General features: G+C 29.0%; 1 protein-coding gene across 2 annotated transcripts; it reads right to left on the bottom strand.

The window, feature by feature from the left end:
* Positions 1 to 2790: 2790 nt before the first annotated feature.
* Hdc (histidine decarboxylase) lies at positions 2791 to 17586 on the bottom strand. Of its 2 annotated transcripts, none has more exons than XM_071779740.1 (16): positions 17394 to 17586; positions 13266 to 13298; positions 11073 to 11359; positions 10385 to 10642; positions 9535 to 9678; positions 8312 to 8378; positions 8017 to 8179; positions 6997 to 7067; positions 6676 to 6695; positions 6381 to 6479; positions 6004 to 6224; positions 5694 to 5797; positions 4708 to 4878; positions 4233 to 4309; positions 4005 to 4122; positions 2791 to 3934 (listed from the first exon to the last, which is right to left on the bottom strand). In XM_071779740.1, the coding sequence occupies exons 2-16, from the start codon at positions 13291 to 13293 to the stop codon at positions 3597 to 3599; spliced, it is 2166 nt and encodes a 721-aa protein (XP_071635841.1). In that variant the 5' UTR covers positions 13294 to 13298; positions 17394 to 17586; the 3' UTR covers positions 2791 to 3596. The 2 variants fall into 2 exon arrangements, with proteins under 2 accessions (XP_071635841.1, XP_071635850.1); XM_071779749.1 differs by lacking the exon at positions 17394 to 17586 and adding an exon at positions 13717 to 13959.
* Between the last annotated feature and the right edge of the window lie 425 nt (positions 17587 to 18011).

Genomic DNA, 18011 nt, shown 5'->3' on the forward strand with positions numbered 1-18011 from the left:
TTTTAAATAACTTTAAAATAATATATAAATTGATCCTATTTTATAATATATATGCTTTAATTAACATAAAGTACTAAATTAAAGTAATTAGAATACAAAATTAATTAATTTTTAAATGCAAATTGTATATTAATTTGCATTAAATCGACGAATTAATTGTTTTTTTATAGGATTGTAACTGTATTTACAATCAAAGAGTTTTTACAAGATTCAAATTTATTTAGTTATAAAGACTCAAATGCAAAGTTTATCATTCCGAACATTTCAGTATCGTTATAGCTATATATTGCCAGTAATTATTAATAAGAAATAATTAAATTGGTAAAGTGAAATGTTGTGATTGTGAACAAAAGATATAAATAGAGAAAATAATTAAGCAGAATTTTCTGATTTGTATGCGTAAAAATTATAAATAAATGTAAATGTTACAAAAATTTTACAATTTCTGTAGATATTTTACCATCTTTAGTCTGTTAGAATTTAATGTTTTTATTTATTTGTTTCTTTGTGAAAATATCAGTTGTTCATTTTCCATTACAAATGTTTGCACAGAAAGTGGTATATTTTTAACATATATACTATACGTATTACGTCCAAGCTCCACGATTTTATATTTCGTGAGAATTTCAAAGGTTTAAGTAAAGGCACAAAAGAACCCCGCAGGGCTTCATTAATGTTCTAAACTAAAGCAGTTGCCATAAATCGAATGTACTTGAGCTGAAAGCGTACTGAAAGTTCCAAATATAAGTCCACGTTCCTGAGAACAATGTATATCAACGTTTAAATCATGAAAATTTAATTCTTATAACCAGGAAGCGGATCTCGTGCGATCTGACGTAAGCGAGAAATGAGTTAAAAAAAAGAAATAGATATCAAATAAGAGAGAATCCTGAATATATATTTTTTAGATAACTTTTAGTAATAATATATATATATATATTTTTATTAATTAAATAATATAAATGAGATTGATAATCTAAAGATAACAAAGTAAGAATGCATATGTGTATCTGTGTGTAATATATTATTTTTAACACGCTAATGTTACATCGATATAGAGGTCATCGGACAGGATATTCAGGAGAAAGGATTCTAATTTAAAACGTTAAAATCCAGTCTGGTTATTCACGAATATTTTATTCATGTAAAATGAAACTAAAATTGGTACAGGTACATATATGTAATATGTGCGATATGAAGACGAAATAAGACTGAAGGTTATTCTACCTTCCCCGTGTTCCTTCCCCTACAGCACGAAATATTGCAGCAACTTGCAGCAACATTGCAGCAATATTGCAATATTGCTGCAATGTTGCTGCAAGTTGCTGCAATATTTCGTGATGTAGGGGTTTTTTACTGGCAGTGCTGAAAATATATAGTTTGCGTCACGTAACTATAGATTTTCAGTACTGGCAGTGAATAAAGAAACAGCCCTCTTCTACTGAGCTGAAGAAGTGAGAGAAGGGAAGATCAGATTTGGGTGGAGGACCTTATAGCTTATTAGAGAGGAAAGAAGGAAAAAAAGGAACAACACTAGAACATGATTTATTTATATTATTTGGTACTCCTTCCAAGCTTGGTCTAAAAATTTATACGCGCTCGCTCATGCGCCCGTCTGTCCTGTCGATTCTGATAGTGTTTTACGGCACACCGCTCGCATGCAGTTAGGACCCGGATCCGAGCTTTCATTATAACTATAGATATCGAATGGATTATTTAGATTTTATTTGCTACAGAGATGAAGTGGAAAGAAAATATGAAATATTATTATCTATAAATTAGGTATAAGAAAAAAGGAGGAAACAAGAAGAATAGTAAAAAGAGATAAAATAACGAGAAAAGAGTAAGAAAGAGAATGAGAAAGGAGAGAATAAGAGAAAGTAAGACATAATCTATCATAGTGAGTGTATCAATAAACTCGCTAAAGGAAAATGAAAGAGAGAAAGAGAATCTACCGAATGCATTAATGAACTTGTTAAGAGAGAATAAAAGAAAGAAAACGAATCCACCAAATGAGTCAGTGAACCGGTTAAAAGTAAAGGAGAAAAATCAGAAAGAGGAAATAAATTGAGTTGGAAAAAGAATAAATATATAAATCGTCAGAATAAGAGTGGAACATAAGTCTGAATCTAAACGATAATTATAATAAAAATAAACAAAAGCAAAATTGTGCGACTAACTTGATGATATCTCGAGAAAAATAACGGTTTTATGGCAGAACTTTTATCCTAATTTCTACTATAATTACTTAAATATTAATTTTAAATAAATTATAGAACAATTAATAATATACAATATGCATATAGTTAATAAATAATAATTTTTAATTAGAGTGTAAAAAATACCCCGGGTAATTGTAAAAAGAACTAGATGACTATTTCCGGGTTAAAAATAAAGAATTATTTTACAATTTTATGATCTTCTGATGTCTGGCAGCGGATCTAAAATATATTTTTTTTTAGCTACACATGTTTTGTATATGTGTTATATCGGGTAACAATCTTTAACACTCGTTATTATTTGACAGCAGAGTTATACGATCTTTAATCAGAATCTATATATTCACTTGTTTATCTATTTCTTAATAAAAAATCTCTCGCAATTTTTTGTTCTAAATAGATCACAGGTTCTTGAGTTTTATAGTTTCCAAGTTAGGCATGCACTGCTAAAATCTGACATTTCTTTAAAATAACATTTATAATCTTAAAGAAAAATTGGGATTGTCAACTCTTAGCATTTTCTGTATATCGTCGAAGAGTATCTCAAATATTCATAGATGAAGTCCATATATTCGGTTTCGCACAATTTATTTCTATATAAAAACTTGTGGCGACATTATATATAGATCTCCACGATAAAAAAGAACTGTGAAGTCCAGAGGATGTAACATATGTATGATAATGTATAATATTTATATAGATTTGAATATATTTTTAAGATTTTTTAGAACAAGGCAGAAATAAATTATACGTATAGTGCGAGTAAAACACAGCATTAAGCATTTTGTCATATTGTGCATTTATTTAATTTCATACGTTTATCGCGTACAAAATATTGCACTCTACACCTTCGTTTTAACAATTACTACAATATTCTTTTAACTACCAACATAAACTACATAAATATTAAAAATAATGCGATTATTAATTATTATCTGCCAATCTTGTACCACTTTTTTTATTTTTATAAGCTATTAATATAAAGTCAATAATTTGTCAATAGTTTGTAAATAAAGGTAGTTATTTTAATAAATAAAAAACAAATTGTATTTTTAATTAAAAATAAATACATTAATTAATAATTAACTTAATGTATTTATTAAATAAACTTGACAAATAATATATATAGATATATGTACTTATTTATAAAAAAAAAGCAGAATCAATCTTCTACAATGTAATATTCCACGTCTTTTTGATTAAAAAAATTTTTTAACTATATATTTGCTAGTCTAAAATAACATTTGACTGAACACGTTAATGACATATCGCAAAAACAATTTTAATTTGACAGAATTAAGATTATTTTAAACACTAAATGGCTTCGAGTGCGTACGTTGTTCAACGTATGAAGAATACGTAATACTTTTGAACTAATTACTGACGTTTGGAATAGTGACCACATTTTCTGCAGAACTCCTTTTTGTCATTGTCTTCCTCATTTCTCTTCAGTGACTTCTTTCTGGCAACTCGAACAGGCTCCAAATCGCCTGTGTAAGGTCGATGTCCAAAAGCAGCTATAGTTTCACTTCTAGGAAAGCCTACGTTGGCCGAAGCAATAGTCACCGTGTTGTCGCCGTTATCGTCAGCACCGACGTTAACAAATGAACCATTCGCCACTATGTAACTCGAGCCACTCTTCGAAACGGATGATTCCCTCTTAATTGTTTCGGAACTATCGGAGTCCTCCCAATTTTTATAAACAATTGATTTACCTGTAAGAAACATAATAATAAATCTTGTAGTGTATCTTTCTTTTGTTATTTAAAGTAATGAAAAACGCACCGTTGTCAGATTCATCCGGTGTATCAACATCAAATTCACATAATCCGGCATCTTCATCTTCTTTCATTAATGGTAACTCGGAAGGCGAATCCGAGAGTGGACGGCTGCAAACGTACCCCTAAGAGACAATATTATTGAATTATTAGATATAATTATATTGTATGTTCCGTGTAAACCAAAGGCATCAAAATATACAAAAATAAAAATTAGCGGTTGGTTTAAACATACCTGAACGAGATCCATGCGAGAATCCAACGAAAATTGCTTGCCCGACATTAATATTCCGCGAATGCGACGACGTATGGCTGAAATTAACATGAAATATATATTAGCTTTTATAGACTGTTCTGTAACTATTATAGTGTATAATATTTTAATAGAGTATTTCGGAAATTAATTAAAGTCCAGAAACTCTTTACGTATATAATTATAATAATTAGCTATGTAATGTAACAAATTGATTAATAATTTTAAAATGTTAGCCAATTAATTGTGGTCAATTGCCTGTAAATCGTTTACAATTTGTCCTTAATTTATTAAAATCGCATAATTTTTTTTAACCAAACAACAGTAATAATAATAAATAAATAAATTGATATAAATACTTTTTTTAAATTAAAATAAGGTAATAATTATTCTTCAAATAAACGCTAAATGTATAGTGTTAGATATAATATTAAAATCATGTAATATACGTTAGTACCTGGACTATCTCTCGCCTCAAGATGAATTTTCCCAAAAGCTTTCATGCATTCTTCAAATACGTCAGCCGTGTCATATATTGCGGCAAAACTTCCATTTACAATTTTCGGAGACATTGGCGAATTGGCTAATAGTAAGCTCGATCCGAAATTCTCATTCTTCTGTCGCGTATCTGAAAAATTATCAAAATTAATTACATATTTCTCACAGCAATATTAAATATGATAAATTAATGAGAATAAGAAGTCAATATATTTCAAGTTTAATTCGTGCGTTAAACAGTGTCGGAACTCGAAGAAGATATGTAACTCATCACCTTTGAAAAGTGTAATATGTATATGGAATAAACGAGCAATCATGTGTTCATAGTAATAACAAAAAAAAATTATTGTGTAATAAAATTATTTATTTAACTAATTTAACTAAAAAATTAAATTTAATTAAATTAATTTTTTATTTATGTATATATTACATAATTAATATTGTGTCCTATTAATTAATAAAAGAAATAATTATTAGTGCATATAAATAGCAACAATATTTTGTGTTATAAGTCAAATATAAATATACATGTATGTAGAAGGTTTTGTACTCTACCGCACATATGTATATTTTATTATATATATTTCATATATCACAAAATATAATAAATTGAAATCGCATCCTCATGTGATTTTAATTTATCATACACATATATTTTTTCATGGAATAAAAAATATATATTTTATTTCTACTTGTGTAAATAATTTAAATTTATCATATTTTTTACAATGTATGAAACATATATAAACAATAAGATGCAACATTTTTCAGACGTATACATATTTTCTATAATACAATAAGTTATCATTTATATGCATTTTATCTTTAACTTAATGCGAAACTAATTGTTTTTGTATAAAAATAACATAATGCTATTTTTGTCATTATAGATCGCTATTGTCCATTAAACTGACTGAAGCTGTCTTAGATCCGGTTTGTTATTACCTGCGAGAGGAACTCTAGCTCGTGGTAATTGGGTAGCATCCAAGATTTCACTAGCGGTACTTCGTATTTCTGCCCAATCCTTTAGAATATCTTCATTCGTCGTGCTGAAAATACCAAGTTTTATTTCATAAAATCAGTAAGTGCATTAGAATGATTGAAGAGATACAAATATATTTAAAAAAGTCTTCTTGCCCGATCTCTTCTATTCACAGAATAGAAAATTTAGCACAGTTTGAAAAAATTAAATTACTTTAATTTTGAGTTTTTAATATAATTATATAAATATTAAAAAATAAATACAGAGACATACTTTGTTGAGGTAACTGTAAATCTAATAACGTATTTTCCGTGCAAGGCGGCTGGCACGCAATGCAGTCGGCCCCGCGAATTCAGCTTCTTTAGCAAACGTTCTGTCAAGGTATTCTCGCCACGAAGACGAAAAACTACCATGCCGAGATGTCTCGGTGCAGGAATTTCGAAGCGAGCATCTGCCAAAACCAGAGCTTCGAACTTCTGTGCTAGCCTCACGCCCTATGAATATAAATTATGGACTTTTACACATTACACGTTTAATCTACAAATAAAAAAAACTCTAGTCAAATTTATAATATTTCTTTTCTTATATGTTTCAAACAGATTTCACTTTTTGACAAAATATATGCGTATTTAATTGATATTATTATGTACCTCTCGTATATGTTTCTGCAAACCAGTAATTCCATAATTCCTGATAACAAACCACAGTTTTAGAGCACGAAATCTTTTGGATAGAGGAATCTGCCAATGCTGAAATTAACATTAAAACAAAATATATTACTACTAAATCTACATATTTTCCTATTTTAAAATGTATAATAGTAACACTAAAAAAATTTATATTTATATAACCAAAAAAATATATATGTATAATTTTTTTGCTTTGGATAAATTCTTTTACAATCTATTATAAAACATGATATTACAAAATGTATTTATTACTTACCATATAATCGATCGCAAGACCTGTTAAAAGAAAAGTTTTACATTATTATAAAAAAATGTTTTATACTTTTATAACTTGAAAATTTTATATTATTACAGAGATTTTATTTTATTTACAGAGATTAGATATGTTAAAATTATATGTAGTCTTTATGTAGATAAATTTTATAAAATGAAGAAATCTTAAAAATCTTTGAAAATATCTAATGGGACCTAACTAATATTATAATTAATTAACGTTCGCTAATGATACAATTTTACATAAAAATAACAAACTCTTTAATGATTAATTATCAAAAAACCTATTAAATTATAAAATTACCTGAATTTTCGTGCTTCAAATATAGTGGATCGACATTAAAAGTTCTGTGTAGAGCTTGACTGTTCTTTACCCTAAAACAAATATATACCAAAAAAATTTATTGGTTTCTTATCTAATCTGATCTCTACTTTGATCATTTATGCGTATTTATTACGTTCGATATACATAGGATCTTTCAGATATATATAGCCTTTCTTTTAGATTTTTTTATACGATAGTTATTTGCTTATATTTTCTAGAGTTTTTTATTAGTCTCAGTTAAAAATTTTGAATTTTTAATACATGTTATTCACGAAAACATGAATAATCTTTTGAGAGAGGTTTACTAAATATAGTTATTTTTGCAACAATAGTAATTATAGATTTTCCATTATATATGTAGATTTTTTAAACGCGCTTATCAGATATAATTATTATTTTGCAATCATATTTTGCATTCCGAATTTGATCACTATTGTAGTTTTTATTTACTCAAATAAGGTATATGCTTTACACGAGTCTTGCTTTTTAATTTTAACTAAATAATGCATAAATAAAAGAGAATATACTCTAAATAGATCATAACATAAAATATTAAAAAAATATTATAAATCATGTTACTTCGTACTATCGACTTTAAACACAATTGAAATAATATTCCGAAAGATTGTGAACTGCGCGCGTTCAATCGTTGGGACGGCCTCGAAAGGAAATTGCGGAAGGAATGGAAAAAGATGACCGTACCTTTGCAATCCAACTAATAAAACGAAAATTGGGGCACGATAGATAATCTTGCAAGGCACGTGGCTTACTTTCTTAAAATTAAAATCACGTGCAATTTATAACAAATTTTATAAAAATTGCAAGCTAGTGAGTATTGATTTTTCTTGCGAGTTACATAAATTGATTTATTCTAATCAAATTTATATTTATTTATTACACAATTATTCAAACTATTACTGTTATAAATCGAAAAACTATTAACTTTTTCTTAAAACTATTAACTTATAAAAAGAATTTTAATAATAACTTTGCTCATACCACATGGCTGTACAATCAAAGTGGACCATGAGCCATTTGCTTGGATTGAATGCGATGGAATCAGTAAACTCCACTCCCTGAAGCCATCCGCGAAATTCCGGACATATGAAAGCGCTACCAGCATAAGCCGCATCGACGTGTAACCATAAACCATTTTGTTGGCCTGTAATAACATAAAATATTCGCAAACTGTCATAACATTTCGGAACATAATCCAAGAATCTGACGAAGAAATTGTTTTAAAATTTACATTCAAGGTATATTAGTATATATTTCAAGTAAATTCGATACTCACATATCGGTCCGATTTCCTTGAGATTATCAAAGGAACACGCACCAGTGGTGCCTAAGGTTGCACACACCTATATAGATAACAGAGTTGTTTTATATGTATTGAATAAAGAAAAAATTTTTTAAATAATTAATAAATTAAAAATTTTTAGTTTTTTATGTTATATACAGAAACAGAAAAAATAGCTAGAGACAGAGATAAAGAAAAGATAAATTAAATTTATTCTAAAATTTAAAAAATTTCTCAAAAAGTTTCTCAAAAAATGCAAATTTTAAATATATTTTTTATAACGCTAAACAACATTCAATATTATAAAAGTACAGATTTAATACCATAGAAATGATGTACAAAGCTGTATAGGAACATATTATAATAAAAATTACATTTAATCTATATTTAACAGTAACCCAATTCGTTTCAGATTTAATTTCTCTCATTAATCTTACACATATTGTCATGCTTCTTTGTCTCTTTTTAAAGATAGAATTTAATTTAAGAAACATTTACGTTATGACATATATTAGCAAATTAAATCGATGCCAAAGAAATTGACTTTTAATCGTGCAATATCTATATATTATCATCATAGAAAATGTATAATTGGCAAAATAAATCCGGGGAATATTATTACATCGCGAAAAGTCTCGATTATAAATATTTTTCATTGCGAACAAAGACTCAAATCAGACTACGAGGCTCCTATGGGACCAACTAGCGCGACGTCGATCCGGCTTTGCTCGCCGAATCCGTGCGTCTGTTACTACTTGCAGGGAATATATCTATAATTGGCGCACTGGTCCATCCATACGTATACTTAGACTACTAGCTCTTGTTGCCACAACGTTAATAGACGCGGATTTCGTTGTTCGTTCTATATTGTTATTAAAACTGCTATATTACAATTTGTTATGACTTATACTATATAAAAGCTAAATATAACAAATTCTAGGCAAAAAATAATATGATAAAATAAATAATAAAGTTTAGAAAAAAATATATCAACAGAATCATTCTTTATAGAAAAATAATAAAATACATAATAATGATATAATACATAAAAATTCCAATAATTTGAAAATTATGAGCAAAAGAAATTACTTAATAAAAATTAAGAATCTGACGATGTATTAAATGTATCTAACAATAAGAAAAGATAGACTCAAAAGTGAGTCAAAATATATTCTAAAATATCCAGATTGTATTTGAGAGAAACAATATTAACTTACGAAGAAAGGAAGCAGACCTTCAGCCCGATCGCGCGTTAATGCTTCAAGTAAAGCATCTCCTCTCATGCTTAATTCACTGTCAGACTCAATATACCGCATTCGAACTAGTCCTATGAGTCCAGCTTTCTCCACACTCGAATGTGCCTGTCGAGCCAATAAAAATATAACAACACAGAAAATTTATAAAAATCTTTAAATTATAAAAACTATTAAAAAATATTTTATTTATTATTCCTCAGATTTTAATAAACTAATATAACTATTAATATTTTAGAGATGTTAATTTAAAGATGTAGACTTCGAAAAATAATATCCTATAAATCAGATTCTGAAATTATTCTATTATTCTTCGAAATTCTATTGTTTTTTGAAATGCTGGCAATCAATATCTTTGATCTAACATTTTTAACATTAAAATTTCAATAGTTGTATTTATAATATAAATTTATTTTTTAGTAAATCACAAAATCAAACGCTTTCTATTTATTTTTATATTTATTAAAACGTGTCTACACAATGAAATGGCTTGAAAAAAAAACTCCAGGAGAAACTTATTTTTCAATGCGGATAGTATACATCTCTGTTCATCCATGTAATGCGCTTCAGTGTATTTTAAAAAGCTCTCAAAGGAACGCTAAAAGCTTGAAATTTTTATTCGCCGCAATACGCGCAGTATTTAAGGTTTTCACTTCTATTAGCATTTATTATTTCTGCTCGGTACTTTTGCGATTGCTCCCAGCGGTCGTACATATACTTCTAAATAAAACATTATAAGAATTTGCACTCTTACTTTATCGTGTAGATACGTTTGCAAGCTTCTTACTTTCAACAGAAAACAACGGCTACGAACCTGATCCGAGCAGTATGCAACTAGTCGCGAATTGATCTCTGTCGCCAAACAATCAGGATCATTCTCCTGCACGTCCCTGATAGCTCTGGTTCTGGCTGCGAGCAAACACACGAGTGTGGCTTCAGACGCCGTCGTTTGTATGACGCCACCGCCGCCGGAACCGCCCGGTCGATGCAGGAAATCCTCGGGTAGACCGATCATTTTGCCTAACCAATTCATAACGATCGTTTCTAGCTCGGTACACGCTGGACTGGAAGCCTATAGAAATATACATGTTAAATTTAAAATCGTATTAAGACAATTATCGCATTAAGACGATTGATTATGATTTTTAAAGATTAAAAAATAAAGATTGTTTTAATATTAAGTTATACATAATCCTCATAATTAATTAAATAATTGAAACGCATTGTAATAATGTATATAATGTGTATATAAAATAAATTTTAAATTATAAGAACCATATGTTCCATGAATTATAATGTGGGTATTTATTATAAATTATTATAAGACACTATATAAAAAATGTTGTATTTTAATTGAAAATTTTGACAAGCTGTTGATGATATTTATCGGAAACTCTTAATTTATTATTTGCAGAACAACGAAAGACACTATTAAATATGAAATATGTTTAAAAAAATCAAATACTAGCTATTAAAGAAAAATAGGTAAAAGTATAACTTACCCACGTGAAACCCAGACAGTTTACTGCGTCGGCCAGCATGTCGCCCAGCAGACTGGCAGGTGAATTCAGGGCCGGAAAGTAGGCGTGCATGTGCGGACTCTGCCAATGCGTCACACCCGGCATAATGCATTTCTCAACGTCGGCGAATATGTCCTCCCAGGGCTCACCGTCCACGGGGGCCGACGCCGGCAGGACATTTCTCAAGTATCCCGGCGAGACCGCTGGGTATACTCGCCGAGAACGGATGTCTCCTAGATAATCGGCGATGTAATCCACCATTTCCTTTCCTGTGCAATTTTCAAATATTTATGCTTATTCTAGACCATTATATGTGCAATATCTAACGAGCATACTACTACAGATCTGTTCTCTTACAAATTATGCTGCATCTTAATTTACAAATTGCTGATTAACTTTTTACAATTAAAATAAGTAATAAGAGAGAAGTGTTCGGTCGGGCTGGATTTTTGCAGCTTATTAGTAATATTTTTGTGTAAACTTCGCATACTTTTTTCAACTTGGCAAACTGCGCACCAATTATTTATAATTATTTGTCGATCTTAAAACGTAATTCTCCGTTGGAACAGTAAATCTACATACTTAGATCGATTAATTGACTTAACTTTTGGTTGTTAATAACCATCCTTTTTAAACTGTAAAGAATCTATTGCAAAAAATATTACTCAAGTCAAAAATTCGAATTTGGCTTGGACCTACTGTAGATTTACTGTTTCAACGGAGAACTGCGTTTCAAATAATCAGCAGTTATTGCTGAGTATACAAAATTTACACAAAAATATTATTAATATTGCTACTAAGATTCAGCCCGACCGAAAATGACACTTCTCTTTACTTAATTGAGATTTATATCGGTCCAGATTCATTTATTATTGTTTAATTTTTTACATATTTACAAAAATAACAATTTATAAAAATTGATTATTACAACATATAGACTACCAATGTTATCACAATAATAAATAAACGTAAACTTATCAATTATTCAAATTATTACAGCATAATAATTTGAAAAAATTATATTAATAACTATAAAATGATTATTGCAAAATTATAATAATTAATTTTATTTTAAAAAATTATTTTAAACTTTTAGCATTTTTAAAATACTGTTCTTAATTTAATACCTATATATCGATATATTTATTATAAAAATGTTATAAATCAGAAAATGCTAACAAAACAAAGAATTAAAAAAGTGTTGTTAAACTAGGATGTAGAATCGTAATATTAGGTAAACTATAGAAAATAAGTTTGCGAATCCTCTTCGTTCAAAATTTAACACATTTATCTGCAACTAAAAGCCATTAAACAGAAACAAAAGATGCTTTAAGAATCAAGGAGCTTTTCTGTACTAAAGAAAAGACACAATTCACATCTTTTTCAAAGATTAGAACTCCCCCTACTTCATACATGTGAATTCTTTTGTTTGGAAAACGTAATCACTCTTTCTGTCACATGATGTCCCATACAGAGACTGCATTCTGGCAAATAAGAAAATACATAGTTTTCTAAAATTGTTCATTCAACAATTGATTCTCTATCAAAATGCTTTACAAACATCCAGAAGAAAGAAAAACAAATTTATTTTATTTACTGTTACTGGTCACAATTATGAATAAGTGAATAAACCTGTATTGCAATATAGAGCGACACACATTGTCAATCCTAATTTACCTAATTTACCAAGACGAATAGACAGAATAATCGCCTAGAAATGAAATCGTAGAAGAAAAGCGAGTTTCAAAGCCGTAGTCGTAGTATCAAAGCTGGAGATTTAGACTGTAAACGATGTCGCGCATTGGAAACAATATCGCACCTATAAAGCCTTTACCAATTCGATCAGTGATCTCTATTTATTGATGCTGTTTCAAGGGACGTACAATCATTGCCGTGACTTGAACGCAATGGATTCTAATGTGTCAATTTGATTCAGATTGATATATTTTGTAATACGTTAATCAAATCTTTTAGTTTCAAGACTTTCATAAATATTATTATATCGACTTTTATTTTATAAAATTCATATAAAATTCATATTATACAATTTAAATTTTTCTTATATAACGTTATGGAATAGGAATAATCGCTGATGTGTAATTTCGAATAATTATAAATTGTACAAATTTTATTTAATTTTTTTTTTTATGTTTATGTGTCTACACATTCGCTTACCATGTTTGCGGTAATCCTCCAAATTCATTTTATCTGTAACAGATGGTATAAGAAAATACAATTATTAATTATTAATTATTAATAGTTTTCTTTCACATACACATTTTTAAAACATATATTTAATATTGCGTACAATAATGTTATATTAAAAAATCATTTTCTTTGCCTTCCTAAGAGAAATGCTTAAAGAAAAGAATCCTTATTGTTGCAATTGATTGACATCAGTAATCGAGTGGTGCGCAAACAAAAGACTCCACTTCCCACAAAAACCGCTAAATGTCAGATGCGTTCTTTTTTTTAAACTATACGTTGCTTTAGTTTAAAGAAAATGACATGTAACTGCAAGATTTTTATATAATAATAAAAATAATAATCTAATAATAATCTATATTTCAAAATTATGATTTATAATGGTTGCAATAATTCCTTTATGTTTGTTTATTGATCGTACTTTATCAATACCATGTGATGATTCCTTGTCAAGTCACGAGAATTACTATACACTGATCTAAACTCGCTCTTCGATTTAGCACAAATTAATGTTGCAAAGTTGCAGAAATCTAGATGCAAAATTACACAACCACTTTTCAAATTACTCGATATACATCCGCGGAATTTATTCGCAACGAGGTTTTTACATAGGCACTGCTGAAGCGCGATTACAACACAACGAACGATGTTGACCTAATACAAAAATTCGCGATGCGAGTTTGTCGCTAATTTCTATGGATTCATTATCGATCGCGCGTTGGCGTCACATAAGTCGAGCTTCTTATAGTGCAGGCAATCCGGGGACCGTTAAGATTTTCGTTTGGTGATACCGAACTTTAGCCTTAATTAATAAAATAATATTAATTGCATCTCGGAATGACGTATAGCAAAAAATAATGTTAAATAATAATAATAATAGTTTAAAGAACGATATAAACTGATATAAACATTTTTTTTGCGCTTTGATAATACAATAAAATCGAATAAACTCGATAACATAAAAATATTAATAATTTTATCATCAATACACATTAATACACAACTTGATAATATTTTTTTATCGGTTTATTACAATCAAATCAGATTACCTGATTTTAACATCCAGTAATTATTTTAAGTAAATTATTTTTTTAAGAATTCTATTTTTTATCAAGTAATAGATCTCATACTAATTATTAATTAAGAAAGAAAGTAATATTTTTGATAGATAGATTTTTGTCCATAACATTTAATCAGAAGAGAAGCCAATCATTATAACGCAATTTGAACATATAACCGTGTGTAAATCTGCTATTACAATACAGTACGTATTCGGCTTTGTGACATTGTAATCAATTTTAAATATAGAAACGCAATGCGATACAAATTTTATTTTATATAGAATATAATACAATAATGGCAAAAATAGGAAAGAATATATTTTTATCATAATTTTTCAATGATATTATGTAATCACTAAAATCTTTGTACATTTATTGATGTCATAAATACAGAACAATTTTAGTATCTTCCCATAATGAATAAATAAATGCACAATTTTAATAGAGAAATTTTATACAACATTATAAAAAAAGTTGTATTTCGGCGATAGATCGAAATCACAGTTTCGACAAAATGATCTTAGCATCAGAGGCGGAAAGAATCGCGAGATGAGCGCAGAACGGAAAATCGAGCTGGTCGCAAGCAGCAGCGATCTAAAGCCAGAATGACGCCCGGCGATATTAAAAGCTCGTCCTTCCTCTGTTTCCGCTTCCGACTTTTGTAATTTCCCGTAGCTTTCACTGCTGCCAAGCGGTTTGCTGAGAAAGATTTATCCGCGACGCCGTCGGCCGCCCGCGGATTCTCCATCAGTGATTCGCGATTCAATCGAAGAAAATATGAGTTAGGCATTTGATAGCGGCATGATAACGGTACTATCAAAACGCGCTGACGATTATCGAGTAATTCGAAGCATGTTCAAATCAAATCGAGTTTACATCAAATATATTTCATAAATTCATATAGTGTTCCAAAGTTAAACGATCAAACTTTGCAAATATGTTATACAGGTAGAAACAAAAAAAAATGTTTTATAAACATTTGCTCAAAAATGTCTTATCAAAATAATTGTAATATAAAAATATTAAACATATATAAAGATATTAATATATTTTTTATTGATATATAATAATAAATTTTATATAATAATATAAAAACTCAAGTCGGTATTTTTGTAATCTGTTTAGTTTAGTCATGTCTATACATTATTAAAAATTATTGAATATATAATTTGAATCAATCCCGAAATATCAGTAATACAATTTTAATTATAAAAATGTCATATAAATGGTATATAAAAATGTTACAAATATTCTCAAACAAAAAATATGCAAATATAACTTATAATTTCTATGGCTCGAGCTGTTGTAAGAGAAAGAGATCGAGAGCGAGAAAGAGAGAGAGAGAGAGAGAGAGAGAGTGTGTGTGTGTGTGTGTGTGTGTCTTTACAAGCATCAACTTATTGCATTGCTAAAAACAATTATTACATTAGAGTTCAATACAATTGAGACTTTCCTGTTTTAATTAAGCAATTAATATTGTTAATAAAAGTAATATTATGTGTTAAACTAATACACACACATAGATGACATCTGTTTTAACTGACGAAAATATTTCGCTAAATTGATGAACTTGTTCATATGTGTAATGCGTTTTTTCCATTCGGCATTTAACACTGTTTATCTTAATCGAAACAGACTCTTGGATTCCGCAATTAATTATCCAATTCTACATTCACAGATAAAACCAAATCATCTCCATAAAGATCATGATAAATCAATTTTCTTTTATATAAAGTGTCTCAAGTTTTTTCGTACAAACTTTGGTAGTATGTTTTCTATAAGCAGAAATAAAAAAAATGTTATATAAAGAGATAGATCATATAAAGAGATAGATTCTAAAATGCTTTATTAAAAATTTATAGCAAAAATACGAAATGTGTACGAAACAATTTTACTTAACTTTGTATTCAAAGTGCTGTCCGCTCGTGTCAATGCACGCTATACATCGATATAATATTGAATTTATCAACAAATTTGAATCCGTCAAACGTAATTGCAAATAAACATTGGTAAATACAAGTTTTTATTATCATTTTCAATCAATTTAAATAATAAACATGATTAGAAAAAACGGGTAAGATTAAAAGTTGTTTTTTTTTATTATTAATTACTAATCCATCATCGTCCATAAAAAAGTAACAGTAAAGAGATACAACACATAAATAAAACAGATATGCTTAATTAAATTTAAAAAAATAAATTAATTAAGGAAAAGCCGTTAAATAGTCAGTGTACTGTATTGGGAGGTAGAGGAGTAACGTACTCTGAGTTTGGATACCAACTCGCCCGAGACAGCGCGATCTCGACAGGCGAAGCGGAAAGGTAGCGCGTGCCATCTTCGTAATTCCGTTGTGTACCTAAGCGTACTTTGGCGTACACAACAGTCAGGAATAAATCTTGGTTGCATAATAATATGTAGTTTTGAATAAGATTATTTCAAGTCCAAAAGTAACGGCACGTGGTTTACTAAGGGGCGATGAGTTGTACATAAATTCACGAATAATGTTATTAGACAACCGAGATTTAGTCCTAATTTCCCTCCCGTTATGTTCAACGGTTTTTCCTTAATTTGATTGTATATCACACACGGTCTCATTTACTGTAAAAAAATAATTCTGTAATAACTTTATATAAAATTAACAATAAAAATGATTAGCTTGCAGTCAACTTAATTTGATACACTTTTAGTTTTAGTACTTTTGTAAACGTAAATGTAGTTTTCTAAATGAGCATATCTAAGATTTAAAAGATGAACATATACAAGCTCTTAGAATTCCGTATTTAAAATCTGCAATCATTTTTCTACATTCATTTTCATCATAATATCACCGAACTTTTGATTCGGATAAAATGATATTACTTTCACGTGTAAAAATATATTTTTAATATATGTAATAATATTCACACATAAAATACTGAGACAGAAAACGCGTTATAATCAACTTGTACTTATATCTAGAGCGCGAAACTAGTTCGCTCTTTGACGAGCGTTAATTTGGTTTGTCTAATTTGTTAATTTAGTTTGATATCGGCTGACCTGATCGCGAGTCCCACGTCAATCACTCTCGTGACGAATTGAGCCGGAGTTGTGACTTGGAGTCGCACAATATGAGAAATACCGTCGTGGTCACCCGTCGGATGTTCGCTCCCCTTTTCGTCCTCGAAGATATGTCCGCGGCGGAAGCGGATCGGCAGAATGCGTGTCGCTCAACAAGTGGCTGCTTTTATATAGCCGCGCGCTCTGCGTACAATTCCTTTGATAGCGCAAGCGTAACGAGGAAGCCGGGAATGATGAGTCCTGTGACCACGATTTACTGCCCCAAGACACCACCCACTATGGAAAAAATAAGTTTGCACAATCTTAACGATCTTAAAAAAGAAGAAACGTAAAATAAAAATCTACGTTTAATAATAGTAATATAAAGACGTCGAAATATAAGAAAAAATAAGATTTAAACAACAAATATTATAAAAAAGGATATAATCTCAAAAAATTATACTTTTATTAGCAATATAATGTAATTTACTATAAAAGCTAAATTACTTACTATTACTTCATGAGAAAATTCTACATATATAATCCGATATTTTTTTTATATATCTTTTTTGCATTATATATAAAAAAGATATTGTATGTATAAATATTATAAGTCTT

The sequence above is a fragment of the Temnothorax longispinosus genome, chromosome 1 (assembly GCF_030848805.1).
Source record: "Temnothorax longispinosus isolate EJ_2023e chromosome 1, Tlon_JGU_v1, whole genome shotgun sequence".
Lineage (NCBI taxonomy): Eukaryota > Metazoa > Arthropoda > Insecta > Hymenoptera > Formicidae > Temnothorax > Temnothorax longispinosus.